Below are 14,094 nucleotides of genomic sequence, written 5' to 3' on the forward strand. Positions count from 1 at the left end.
CATGGTTCATTCTCAAGTGAACAGATCTTACAATACTAGTTGATTTTATACCCGCATTAGGTCAGGTGATAATACAATGAAGGTGAAAACATGGGGGGATACATAAGGGATAAACATAGGGGCTGCAGAAGGCTTATTGGCCCATACGAGGCATCTCCTATCCAAACACAAAGATTAATCCAGTGTAATTGGCCTGTTATGTTGGACATTGTCTTCTGTGTTGGCATCGATATGTTCTTGTCTTGTCCTTACTCTCATGGTGGGTAGAGTAAATAGTTCCGTGATTTGGGTGTTCATGGTAGGTCGCTCTATTCTTATGTGAATTGCCTCAAGAATTTGTAATCTTCTTGAATCTTGGGTTTTGTCTATTATGCAAGTATTCGTGTTCAACATTTCTCTTGTTAGAGTAATGTCATGGGCTTGTCTCATGTGATTCCTAGGGGCACCAGATTGAAGATGGCATGTCAAACGCCTCGTCAGCTTGGTCGACGTCATACCTATGTACTTACATTGAAGGTTACATCCTTCGTGGGGGCAAGTGTACATGTATACAACGCTTGACTGCTGTAGAGGGTTCTCCGTCGGCTTCGGGCTGTTTTTGATAAGGAGTTCGGAAGTCTTCTTGGTTTTGTAGAATATTATCAGGTTTATGTTTTGGTTAGGAGTAGTGCTTTTTACTCCTTTACGGATTATTTCTTTCATTATTCTTTCCTCTTTTATATGTTCACTGTGCATGGTTGATTTGTAATATAATTTTATTGGGGGTGTTGTGGTTTCTGTTCTAGGTTCTGAATTATACCAACGGTCCAAGTGTCTTCTTATAGCAGCGTTTATTTCCACGTTGCTATATCCGTTGTTCACCAATACCTGAGTTATTCTTTCAAACTCTCTACTCACGTTGCTCCATTCAGAGCAGTGGGTAAGCGCTCGACGAATATAAGCATTGAGAACATTGGCTTTGTATCTTTGGGGGCACTCACTTCTACCGTTCAGGCAAAATCCTATGTTGGTGGGCTTGGTATATACGTTGGTGCTTAAAGAGGTTCCTTTTTTTGTTATTAGTACATCCAAGAATGGCAGACTGTTATTTTCACTATTTTCATGTGTGAAAATAACAGTCTGCACAACAGTCATAACAGTCTGAAAATACACATGAAAATAGTGAAAATAACAGTCTGCCATTCTTGGATGTACTAATAACAAAAACAGGAACCTCTTTAAGCACCAACGTATATACCAAGCCCACCAACATAGGATTTTGCCTGAACGGTAGAAGTGAGTTCCCCCAAAGATAGGGCTTCTATCCCTCTAACTATTTTCTTAGCATCAGGGCTTAATTGAAATAGGAGTTCTCCAAAACTCATTTTCGTACTTTTAAGGTGAAGAAAAGAAGTGATTTACTATAGAGTGTATTACACTTATTTGTATAATTTGCACGACGTTTCGAACCTCCATGGTTCATTCTCAAGTGAACAGATCTTACAATACTAGTTGATTTTATACCCGCATTAGGTCAGGTGATAATACAATGAAGGTGAAAACATGGGGGGATACATAAGGGATAAACATAGGGGCTGCAGAAGGCTTATTGGCCCATACGAGGCATCTCCTATCCAAACACAAAGATTAATCCAGTGTAATTGGCCTGTTATGTTGGACATTGTCTTCTGTGTTGGCATCGATATGTTCTTGTCTTGTCCTTACTCTCATGGTGGGTAGAGTAAATAGTTCCGTGATTTGGGTGTTCATGGTAGGTCGCTCTATTCTTATGTGAATTGCCTCAAGAATTTGTAATCTTCTTGAATCTTGGGTTCTGTCTATTATGCAAGTATTCGTGTTCAACATTTCTCTTGTTAGAGTAATGTCATGGGCTTGTCTCATGTGATTCCTAGGGGCACCAGATTGAAGATGGCATGTCAAACGCCTCGTCAGCTTGGTCGACGTCATACCTATGTACTTACATTGAAGGTTACATCCTTCGTGGGGGCAAGTGTACATGTATACAACGCTTGACTGCTGTAGAGGGTTCTCCGTCGGCTTCGGGCTGTTTTTGATAAGGAGTTCGGAAGTCTTCTTGGTTTTGTAGAATATTATCAGGTTTATGTTTTGGTTAGGAGTAGTGCTTTTTACTCCTTTACGGATTATTTCTTTCATTATTCTTTCCTCTTTTATATGTTCACTGTGCATGGTTGATTTGTAATATAATTTTATTGGGGGTGTTGTGGTTTCTGTTCTAGGTTCTGAATTATACCAACGGTCCAAGTGTCTTCTTATAGCAGCGTTTATTTCCACGTTGCTATATCCGTTGTTCACCAATACCTGAGTTATTCTTTCAAACTCTCTACTCACGTTGCTCCATTCAGAGCAGTGGGTAAGCGCTCGACGAATATAAGCATTGAGAACACTGGCTTTGTATCTTTGGGGGCACTCACTTCTACCGTTCAGGCAAAATCCTATGTTGGTGGGCTTGGTATATACGTTGGTGCTTAAAGAGGTTCCTGTTTTTATTATTAGTACATCCAAGAATGGCAGACTGTTATTTTCACTATTTTCATGTGTGAAAATAACAGTCTGCACAACAGTCATAACAGTCTGAAAATACACATGAAAATAGTGAAAATAACAGTCTGCCATTCTTGGATGTACTAATAACAAAAACAGGAACCTCTTTAAGCACCAACGTATATACCAAGCCCACCAACATAGGATTATGCCTGAACGGTAGAAGTGAGTGCCCCCAAAGATACAAAGCCAGTGTTCTCAATGCTTATATTCGTCGAGCGCTTACCCACTGCTCTGAATGGAGCAACGTGAGTAGAGAGTTTGAAAGAGTAACTCAGGTATTGGTGAACAACGGATATAGCAACGCGGAAATGAACGCTGCTATAAGAAGACACTTGGACCGTTGGTATAATTCAGAACCTAGAACAGAAACCACAACACCCCCAATAAAATTATATTACAAATCAACCATGCACAGTGAACATATAAAAGAGGAAAGAATAATGAAAGAAATAATCCGTAAAGGAGTAAAAAGCACTACTCCTAACCAAAACATAAACCTGATAATATTCTACAAAACCAAGAAGACTTCCGAACTCCTTATCAAAAACAGCCCGAAGCCGACGGAGAACCCTCTACAGCAGTCAAGCGTTGTATACATGTACACTTGCCCCCACGAAGGATGTAACCTTCAATGTAAGTACATAGGTATGACGTCGACCAAGCTGACGAGGCGTTTGACATGCCATCTTCAATCTGGTGCCCCTAGGAATCACATGAGACAAGCCCATGACATTACTCTAACAAGAGAAATGTTGAACAAGAATACTTGCATAATAGACACAACCCAAGATTCAAGAAGATTACAAATTCTTGAGGCAATTCACATAAGAATAGAGCGACCTACCATGAACACCCAAATCACGGAACTATTTACTCTACCCACCATGAGAGTAAGGACAAGACAAGAACATATCGATGCCAACACAGAAGACAATGTCCAACATAACAGGCCAATTACACTGGATTAATCTTTGTGTTTAGATAGGAGATGCCTCGTATGGGCCAATAAGCCTTCTGCAGCCCCTATGTTTATCCCTTATGTATCCCCCCATGTTTTCACCTTCATTGTATTATCACCTGACCTAATGCAGGTATAAAATCAACTAGTATTGTAAGATCTGTTCACTTGAGAATGAACCATGGAGGTTCGAAACGTCGTGCAAATTATACAAATAAGTGTAATACACTCTATAGTAAATCACTTCTTTTCTTCACCTTAAAAGTACGAAAATGAGTTTTGGAGAACTCCTATTTCAATTAAGCCCTGATGCTAAGAAAATAGTTAGAGGGATAGAAGCCCTAAACCAGAAAATAATAAATACAGAATATGCGGTCATATTCAATATATATATATATATATATATATATATATATATATATATATATATATATATATATATATATATATATATATATATATATATATATATCGTAGCTAGAATAAGGCCTGCCTTGCCTGGAGCCCATGTCATTAGGGCCGAGAACAGCACCCTCCTTGGAGCCCCCCTCGGGTCTAACGCCATTGAGGAGATCCTTGACAAGAAAATCGCAGACCTTAGGAGGATGGAAGACAGAATAGGTTACATCGATGCCCACGATGCTTTTTATCTCCTCACCAAATGCCTATCCCTTCCGAGGCTAACCTACTTTCTGAGGTGCGCCCCATCTTACAACAGCCGAAAGCTTGAGGAGTATGACCTCTTACTGAAGACCATGCTGGAAAAAGTTGTTAACCACTCCCTCAACGAATGCCAGTGGAAACAAGCCACTCTTCCTGTTAGGCTCGGTGGCTTGGGTGTCCGCACTGCTACCCAAATTGCTGTCCCAGCCTTCCTGTCATCCTCCTCAGCCTCAGATGACCTGGTTAAGGAAATTCTACCTGACACCCTGAGTGATGTAGCGGGGATACAGGACCCCCACTACACGGAATGCGACACGAAACGGGGTGCCATGGCAGACCCAGCACTCAGACCAGCCATGCCGAAAGCCAAGAAACCATCCAGCTGGGACAGCCCCATTGTAGGCAAAGAAGCCACAGCTTTGCTGGAGGCAGCAACAACCCCCAGTGATCGTGCACGCCTCACAGCTGTGCAGGCTCCCCATGCAGGGGACTTCCTTTTGGCAGTCCCTATGCCTGTGACAGGCACATGTCTTGATCCACAGGAGCTCCGTATTGCAGTCGCTCTCCGCCTTGCTGCCCCTATCCACACTGTTCATAGGTGTATTTGCGGCGAGGCAGATGCTGACGAATATGGACTGCATGGCCTGCACTGTGGAAAATCTGGTGTTTGGCACACTAGACACGACGAAGTCAATGACATCATTAAAAGAAGCCTTGCCTCTGCTCAGTGTCCAGCGGAGAGAGAGCCCCGCAACCTACTGAACCGTGACTGTTAGTTTTGCCGACCGACCAGACGGAATCACACTGCGTCCGTGGAAGGGTGGCAGACAGTTGGCATGGGACTATACTTGTGTATCCACCCTGGCAACCACATACATCAACCTCTCTGCCGGCACAGCAGGAGCCGCGGCGACACGCAGAGAAAGAGACAAGTCAGCCAAGTACAGGCAATTAGATCATCGGTACAACTTTGTTCCAATAGGGTCTGAGACCCTAGGCCCATGGGGAGAGAGTGCAAGAAGGTTTATTAAGGATCTTGGTTCCAAGCTCATTGACACCACAAGAGACCCTAGAGCAGCAAGTTTTCTCTTTCAGCGCCTCAGTGTCGCGATCCAGAGGGGGAATGCTCGCTGCATCCTCGGTTCATGCCCGGCGTCGGAGGAGTTCGAGGAAATCTACAGCCTCTAGGAAGCGAACTTTTTTTGTGTCCTCTTAATGTTAATTTTTTGTATAAAAGCAGATATGTAACTGTATAACCTTGCATAATAAAGTGTACACTATAAAAAAAAGGAGGGGTGGTAGGAGAAGCGAACACTCTTACGTATTCAGAGTTAAATGGCAAGTTTAACGTCGCCAGGTGCGAGGTGGGGTGACGGTCAGTGGTGAAGGAGGGAGACTGGTATACTGTCTAGACGTTTGCAAGTAGTTGTTGTTCTTGTGGCTGCAGTACTTGAATATATAGACGGGATATGGGTAGAATAGGTGATGATGGAGCAGGCCGAATCTCTTACTAGAGATTTTACTGTGACTATATATATATATATATATATATATATATATATATATATATATATATATATATATATATATATATATATATATATATATATATATATATTTATATATATATATTTATAACTGAAAACTCACACCCCAGAAGTGACTCGAACCCATACTCCCACAACTGGTATGTACAGGGACGCCTTAATCCGCTTGACCATCACGACCGGACAGAAGGAAGTGATAGCCGAGGCTATATGAACCACTTCCCCGCCGGCACTCGGATGGTAATCTTGGGCATAGCATTTTATCAAATCACCTCATTCTTTGGGGCACACGTGAGGAACACAAATGCAAACAAGCCTGAATGGTCCCCAGGACTATATACAACTGAAAACTCACACCCCAGAAGTGACTCGAACCCATACTCCCACAACTGGTATGTACAGGGACGCCTTAATCCGCTTGACCATCACGACCGGACAGAAGGAAGTGATAGCCGAGGCTATATGAACCACTTCCCCGCCGGCACTCGGATGGTAATCTTGGGCATAGCATTTTATCAAATCACCTCATTCTTTGGGGCACACGTGAGGAACACAAATGCAAACAAGCCTGAATGGTCCCCAGGACTATATACAACTGAAAACTCACACCCCAGAAGTGACTCGAACCCATACTCCCACAACTGGTATGTACAGGGACGCCTTAATCCGCTTGACCATCACGACCGGACAGAAGGAAGTGATAGCCGAGGCTATATGAACCACTTCCCCGCCGGCACTCGGATGGTAATCTTGGGCATAGCATTTTATCAAATCACCTCATTCTTTGGGGCACACGTGAGGAACACAAATGCAAACAAGCCTGAATGGTCCCCAGGACTATATACAACTGAAAACTCACACCCCAGAAGTGACTCGAACCCATACTCCCACAACTGGTATGTACAGGGACGCCTTAATCCGCTTGACCATCACGACCGGACAGAAGGAAGTGATAGCCGAGGCTATATGAACCACTTGTTTGCATTTGTGTTCCTCACGTGTGCCCCAAAGAATGAGGTGATTTGATAAAATGCTATGCCCAAGATTACCATCCGAGTGCCGGCGGGGAAGTGGTTCATATAGCCTCGGCTATCACTTCCTTCTGTCCGGTCGTGATGGTCAAGCGGATTAAGGCGTCCCTGTACATACCAGTTGTGGGAGTATGGGTTCGAGTCACTTCTGGGGTGTGAGTTTTCAGTTGTATATAGTCCTGGGGACCATTCAGGCTTGTTTGCATTTGTGTTCCTCACGTGTGCCCCAAAGAATGAGGTGATTTGATAAAATGCTATGCCCAAGATTACCATCCGAGTGCCGGCGGGGAAGTGGTTCATATAGCCTCGGCTATCACTTCCTTCTGTCCGGTCGTGATGGTCAAGCGGATTAAGGCGTCCCTGTACATACCAGTTGTGGGAGTATGGGTTCGAGTCACTTCTGGGGTGTGAGTTTTCAGTTGTATATAGTCCTGGGGACCATTCAGGCTTGTTTGCATTTGTGTTCCTCACGTGTGCCCCAAAGAATGAGGTGATTTGATAAAATGCTATGCCCAAGATTACCATCCGAGTGCCGGCGGGGAAGTGGTTCATATAGCCTCGGCTATCACTTCCTTCTGTCCGGTCGTGATGGTCAAGCGGATTAAGGCGTCCCTGTACATACCAGTTGTGGGAGTATGGGTTCGAGTCACTTCTGGGGTGTGAGTTTTCAGTTGTATATAGTCCTGGGGACCATTCAGGCTTGTTTGCATTTGTGTTCCTCACGTGTGCCCCAAAGAATGAGGTGATTTGATAAAATGCTATGCCCAAGATTACCATCCGAGTGCCGGCGGGGAAGTGGTTCATATAGCCTCGGCTATCACTTCCTTCTGTCCGGTCGTGATGGTCAAGCGGATTAAGGCGTCCCTGTACATACCAGTTGTGGGAGTATGGGTTCGAGTCACTTCTGGGGTGTGAGTTTTCAGTTGTATATAGTCCTGGGGACCATTCAGGCTTGTTTGCATTTGTGTTCCTCACGTGTGCCCCAAAGAATGAGGTGATTTGATAAAATGCTATGCCCAAGATTACCATCCGAGTGCCGGCGGGGAAGTGGTTCATATAGCCTCGGCTATCACTTCCTTCTGTCCGGTCGTGATGGTCAAGCGGATTAAGGCGTCCCTGTACATACCAGTTGTGGGAGTATGGGTTCGAGTCACTTCTGGGGTGTGAGTTTTCAGTTGTATATAGTCCTGGGGACCATTCAGGCTTGTTTGCATTTGTGTTCCTCACGTGTGCCCCAAAGAATGAGGTGATTTGATAAAATGCTATGCCCAAGATTACCATCCGAGTGCCGGCGGGGAAGTGGTTCATATAGCCTCGGCTATCACTTCCTTCTGTCCGGTCGTGATGGTCAAGCGGATTAAGGCGTCCCTGTACATACCAGTTGTGGGAGTATGGGTTCGAGTCACTTCTGGGGTGTGAGTTTTCAGTTGTATATAGTCCTGGGGACCATTCAGGCTTGTTTGCATTTGTGTTCCTCACGTGTGCCCCAAAGAATGAGGTGATTTGATAAAATGCTATGCCCAAGATTACCATCCGAGTGCCGGCGGGGAAGTGGTTCATATAGCCTCGGCTATCACTTCCTTCTGTCCGGTCGTGATGGTCAAGCGGATTAAGGCGTCCCTGTACATACCAGTTGTGGGAGTATGGGTTCGAGTCACTTCTGGGGTGTGAGTTTTCAGTTGTATATAGTCCTGGGGACCATTCAGGCTTGTTTGCATTTGTGTTCCTCACGTGTGCCCCAAAGAATGAGGTGATTTGATAAAATGCTATGCCCAAGATTACCATCCGAGTGCCGGCGGGGAAGTGGTTCATATAGCCTCGGCTATCACTTCCTTCTGTCCGGTCGTGATGGTCAAGCGGATTAAGGCGTCCCTGTACATACCAGTTGTGGGAGTATGGGTTCGAGTCACTTCTGGGGTGTGAGTTTTCAGTTGTATATAGTCCTGGGGACCATTCAGGCTTGTTTGCATATATATTTATATATATATATTTATATATATATATATATATATATATATTTGTGGTATTTAAATACTCCGAAATTACCATCTCTTTTAAGGGTCTGAGCAGGTGGTGGAGAGGGTTAAGGCGTACCTGTTATGCCAGTTGCTGGAAGGCTTCTGTGCTGGCTAGGGTTCGAGTCTCCTGGTGGGAAAGTGTTCTAAAGTTGTATACTTGACTCTCGTGTTTAGGAGAGTTGTGCCTTAAGCATAGACACTGTGTCTTCCCATATTAACAGGGACTTGATGAAATTAACGTCTAAATGACCCCTCACTTGCTCTAGTGCTCTTGGGAGGTGGTGATCTTTGTGGTATTTAAATACTCCGAAATTACCATCTCTTTTAAGGGTCTGAGCAGGTGGTGGAGAGGGTTAAGGCGTACCTGTTATGCCAGTTGCTGGAAGGCTTCTGTGCTGGCTAGGGTTCGAGTCTCCTGGTGGGAAAGTGTTCTAAAGTTGTATACTTGACTCTCGTGTTTAGGAGAGTTGTGCCTTAAGCATAGGCACTGTGTCTTCCCATATTAACAGGGACTTGATGAAATTAACGTCTAAATGACCCCTCACTTGCTCTAGTGCTCTTGGGAGGTGGTGATCTTTGTGGTATTTAAATACTCCGAAATTACCATCTCTTTTAAGGGTCTGAGCATGTGGTGGAGAGGGTTAAGGCGTACCTGTTATGCCAGTTGCTGGAAGGCTTCTGTGCTCGCTAGGGTTCGAGTCTCCTGGTGGGAAAGTGTTCTAAAGTTGTATACTTGACTCTCGTGTTTAGTAGAGTTGTGCCTTAAGCATAGACACTGTATCTTCCCATATTAACAGGGACTTGATGAAATTAACATCTAAATGACCCCTCACTTGCTCTAGTGCTCTTGGGAGGTGGTGATCTTTGTGGTATTTAAATACTCCGAAATTACCATCTCTTTTAAGGGTCTGAGCAGGTGGTGGAGAGGGTTAAGGCGTACCTGTTATGCCAGTTGCTGGAAGGCTTCTGTGCTGGCTAGGGTTCGAGTCTCCTGGTGGGAAAGTGTTCTAAAGTTGTATATATATATATATATATATATATTTATATATATATATATATATATATATATATATATATATATATATATATATATATATATATATATATATATATTTATATGTATATACATATACATATATATACATATATATATATATATATATATATATATATATATATATATATATATATATATATATAAATTAATAATAAGCTTTAACAGGGTGTAAAATCACGAGAAGGTGTAAGAAACACGGTGGCAGATGTGATGAACGGTGCTCAGCAGGTGAACGTGAGGTCAAGAAAGGTTGTGAGGGCTCCTCAAGCTGCAGATGCTGCGCCCCGCACAAGACCAGTGAGTGTACTGTGCATGCTTTCTTTATCCTTAACATTATAGTATTGATATTACTTCATATTAGATGGTGTTCTTCAACTGTTTTTGTTGAATATAAATGTTAACTTAATGTGATAGGCAAAACTGATGAGCTCAAACTGACATGTTTAGTCAACTGATGGCAGTTTGCATCATTCTATTCTTCTTACATTTCAGCAGTGTTTTACATTATGCGATATATTATTTATATATTATTACACATTTCACAATATTTTATTTGTTTTATGTTTAATTATACCAAAAATTCCAACATACAGTCAAACAATATTTTTATAGACCATAAAATATTTGTTATAATATTGCAATAATATAATATAAGAGTTTGTGTTTTTATGTCCTTTAATTATGCTCAGTTTTGCATGCAACTGATGATGTTGGCGACGAAGTCAGTTGTTCAGGTTGTGGGGCTAAATTAGTTCTTATGTGCAGCAGGTCTCTGTATTTGTACAATAAACTCTTATTTAATGCTCGTTTGCCAAGAAAATATTTAATTTTTTAATTTAAAGTTTAAAGTCAATGTAATATTTATTAAAATGCGGCTTTATTAAAAATATGCTGAAACATTTTTGTCTGTTAGAATTAATTATTTGTTAAAATAAAATATGAAGCTCTTTGTGTCTACGATGTAGGTTAACTAGAAACATAAAAACGAATGGAACTACAGTTCTATTAGTCTTTAGCAAATGAATAATCACTAATAAAGCCTTGATGATATTTAAGCAGATATTACTCGACTGCTACATAACTAATGTCGTACAAAAGATATGTACAGAACTTTCAAAGCATCATTGCAATACTGTATTTATAATAAGACACCCTATTCGTTGTCATCCAAAACATAATTTAAATAAATGCTGTTGATTTTCCTTGAGTACAAGTACACGAGATGTGCACTAATCTCTTGTAAGTAAGTGCAATTTAAGTAGACTTTATAAGACCCCAAATGTTTGCAATAAATGAAATATATTCTTGTAGAGTGCAAAACCAAGAAAAAGTGCAAGAAACAGAAGGGAACCTGCAAGTCTAAGTGTAGCCGAGAAGAGCAAGAGATTAAGAAGGGCTGCCGTGGCAGCAAATGTCGGTGTTGTGCCGCCCACCATAACAGTACGTGTTGATTGGCTCATCATATATTAGTTGTCACCTCATGTGCCACAATTATAAACATATTATTATTAAATATTATTCGTATTTTACCATAACTGCAATATCTAGTGTTTATTACCAAGTCGCAAGACGTCATTAATAATAATAACTGAAACATTGGAATATGAACTCGGCAATAGTTGATGATATAGCAAAGATGTGTATCTGGGCTGGTTGGTAGTTTATAAGTCAGCGTATGTATGTTATCGATGTGCAGTTCCCAAGACGGTGAACTACACATCGTTTAGTAGTTCATACTAATGAACTATTTGAATGACAGCACATACTTTAATGCTCTAACCTTCTTAGCAAACACGATCTGACTTAGCTTTGCCCATGCTGGTCATTCCTACTCCTGTTTTTATTCGTACCGTTCCTCCTATTCTTACCTTCTTTTTTCTTACACTCACTATATTTGTCATTCATCATATTCATACATCCATCATATTCATACATTCATCATATTCTTACCTTATTCTTACATTATTCTTATCTTACCTTATTCTTACATTATTCTTATCTTACCTTATTCTTACATTATTCTTATCTTACCTTATTCTTACATTATTCTTATCTTACCTTATTCTTACATTATTCTTATCTTACCTTATTCTTACATTATTCTTATCTTACCTTATTCTTACATTATTCTTATCTTACCTTATTCTTACCTTTATCTTAATCTTACCTTTATGTTATTCCTACCTTTCTCCTACCTGCTCCTAACCTCACTCACACCTTATATTTGCTTATTCCTTCCTCTCTTCCTTCAAGTGTCCAGCAGTTGGACAACCTTATAAATACTGTCAAGCAGTATCCTCCCACGCGATTGCTGTCACATAATAATGACTGACGATTAAAATGGGACGTAGTATAGTATGGTAGTATATAGAACGTAGTATATCCTTTCATGTTAAAGATCACATTCACTCCAAATAAATCTTCCACATACGGGGTATTCATGCCCGTGCCACCTCTTGGGTAGCTAACGCTTTATCGATCACCGAAATGTCGTCGTTGCTTCACTTTCCTGATGTGTGGATTGGTCATCATAGTAGTTACATAGTTGAAGGTTAATAATGTGTAGCTTGCTTGGTAGTTCCAAAGATGTACAAAATATGTAGCCTACTTGGTAGTTCCAAAGATGTTAATAATGTGTACCTTTCTTGATAGTTTCGAAGATCTTAATAATATGTAGCTAGTTCCAAAGATGTTAATAAGTTCCAAATATGTTAATAATGTGTAGCTAACTTGGTAGTTTAAAGGATGTTAATAATATGTAGCTAGCTTGGTAGTTCGAAAGATGTAAATAAAGGTGTAGATAGCTTGGAAGTTTCATAGATGTTAATAATGTGCAGCTAGCATGATAGCTCCAAAGATGTTAATGTGTGTAGCTAGCAGGGTAGCTCCAAATATGTTAATAATGTGTAGCTTGCTAGGTAGTTCCAAAGATATTTATAATGTGTAGCTAGCTCGGTAGTTCGAAAGATGTTATTAATATGTAGCTAGCTTGGTAGTTCGAAAGATGTTATTAATATGTAGCTAGCTTGGTAGTTTCAAAGAAGGTGTATGTTAATAATGTGCAGTTTCAAAGAAGGTTTAGTGTATAATTGGACTGGTAATTCCAGAGAAGGTGAATGTTGGCAATGTTGATCAAAAGCAGGTGAATGTTAGCAATGTTAACTTGGTAGTTCAAAGGAAGGTGTGTGTTAATGGCGTCTAGTTAGCAGAGTAGTTCTTAATTTGATGTCTTCAGAGCAACAATGTATAGCTATTTAGATAGAGCTTTTTGTGCCAAAGATAGGGGGAACAGATTAAGGGTTTGCTATCAGGGAGCAGGAATTTGGGATATAGTAAACAATATGAATGATATTATGGCTGGAAATGGGAACAACCCCATTATATGTATCAGTGTTAGTGGAAAGGATGTAGGACGAGTTATGAGTGAGGCACTTATTCAGAAGTTTTAGGTAGCCATAGAATTAGGAGCAGTAGAGGAATCCCGGCCACATGTGGCATTCTTCCAAGAAAGGCAGCTGGAAATGTATGGTTGTCGAGGGCACTTGGTGTCAAATGCCGACTGGACAAATATTGTAAATAAAATGCAATATCCTTCATTGATAACTGGGAACACTTCTATGGAAGGAATGACATGTACGCTCGGGATAGGGGTGCATTTATCCAGGGCTGGGGTTGTTGTTGTTGCCAACTCGTCGGAGCCTGTAGGTGGAGGGGGTTTGTTAGGGTTTAAACTGTTAATAGAGAGTGGTATGGAAATTGATATGGAGAAAGGCGGCAATAAAATTATGTGTTGGAGGGGAAAAAATGGCAAAATTAACATGGAAAGAGAAGGCCCTCAAAATAACAGTACACGTAATGTATATTACACGAACAGTGGGAGTCTAAGAAACAAAATAAACGATTTAAATGCTCTTGTCTGCACAGAAACAATAGATATTATTGCACTTATCGAAACATAGATGAATGTAGAAAACAGAGAACTATTAGCTGAATATCAACTAAACGTATGTAAACTATTTTACACAGACAGATATATTAGACAAGGAGAGGGAGTAGCCATATATGTTGGAGAAAATTTTAAATGTAGTCTCCAAGAGGGAATCAAAACTGAGCCCACACACAGAATCTATCTGGCTAGAATTAAACGAAAAAAAAAATAATCTTATAACAGGAGTTATATACAGACCATCAATCTTAGACAGAATGGAAGCAAAGTATGTAGGGGATGAAATATCTAGAGCATCTAGGGGCAAAC

At 41.0% G+C, this 14,094-nt stretch overlaps 1 protein-coding gene across 1 annotated transcript in view; it reads left to right on the forward strand.

Moving 5' to 3' along the window:
* Positions 1 to 14,094, forward strand: part of LOC138352868 (uncharacterized protein DDB_G0287625-like) — a 46,568-nt gene that overhangs the window by 15,930 nt on the left and 16,544 nt on the right. Inside the window, exons 5-6 of the mRNA XM_069305420.1 lie at positions 11,151 to 11,279; positions 12,947 to 13,040. Of these exons, the coding sequence (XP_069161521.1) occupies positions 11,151 to 11,279; positions 12,947 to 13,040 (223 nt within the window). The remainder of the gene's footprint in view (positions 1 to 11,150; positions 11,280 to 12,946; positions 13,041 to 14,094) is intronic.

This window comes from Procambarus clarkii, chromosome 55 (genome assembly GCF_040958095.1).
Source record: "Procambarus clarkii isolate CNS0578487 chromosome 55, FALCON_Pclarkii_2.0, whole genome shotgun sequence".
In the NCBI taxonomy this organism is placed as follows: Eukaryota; Metazoa; Arthropoda; class Malacostraca; order Decapoda; family Cambaridae; genus Procambarus; species Procambarus clarkii.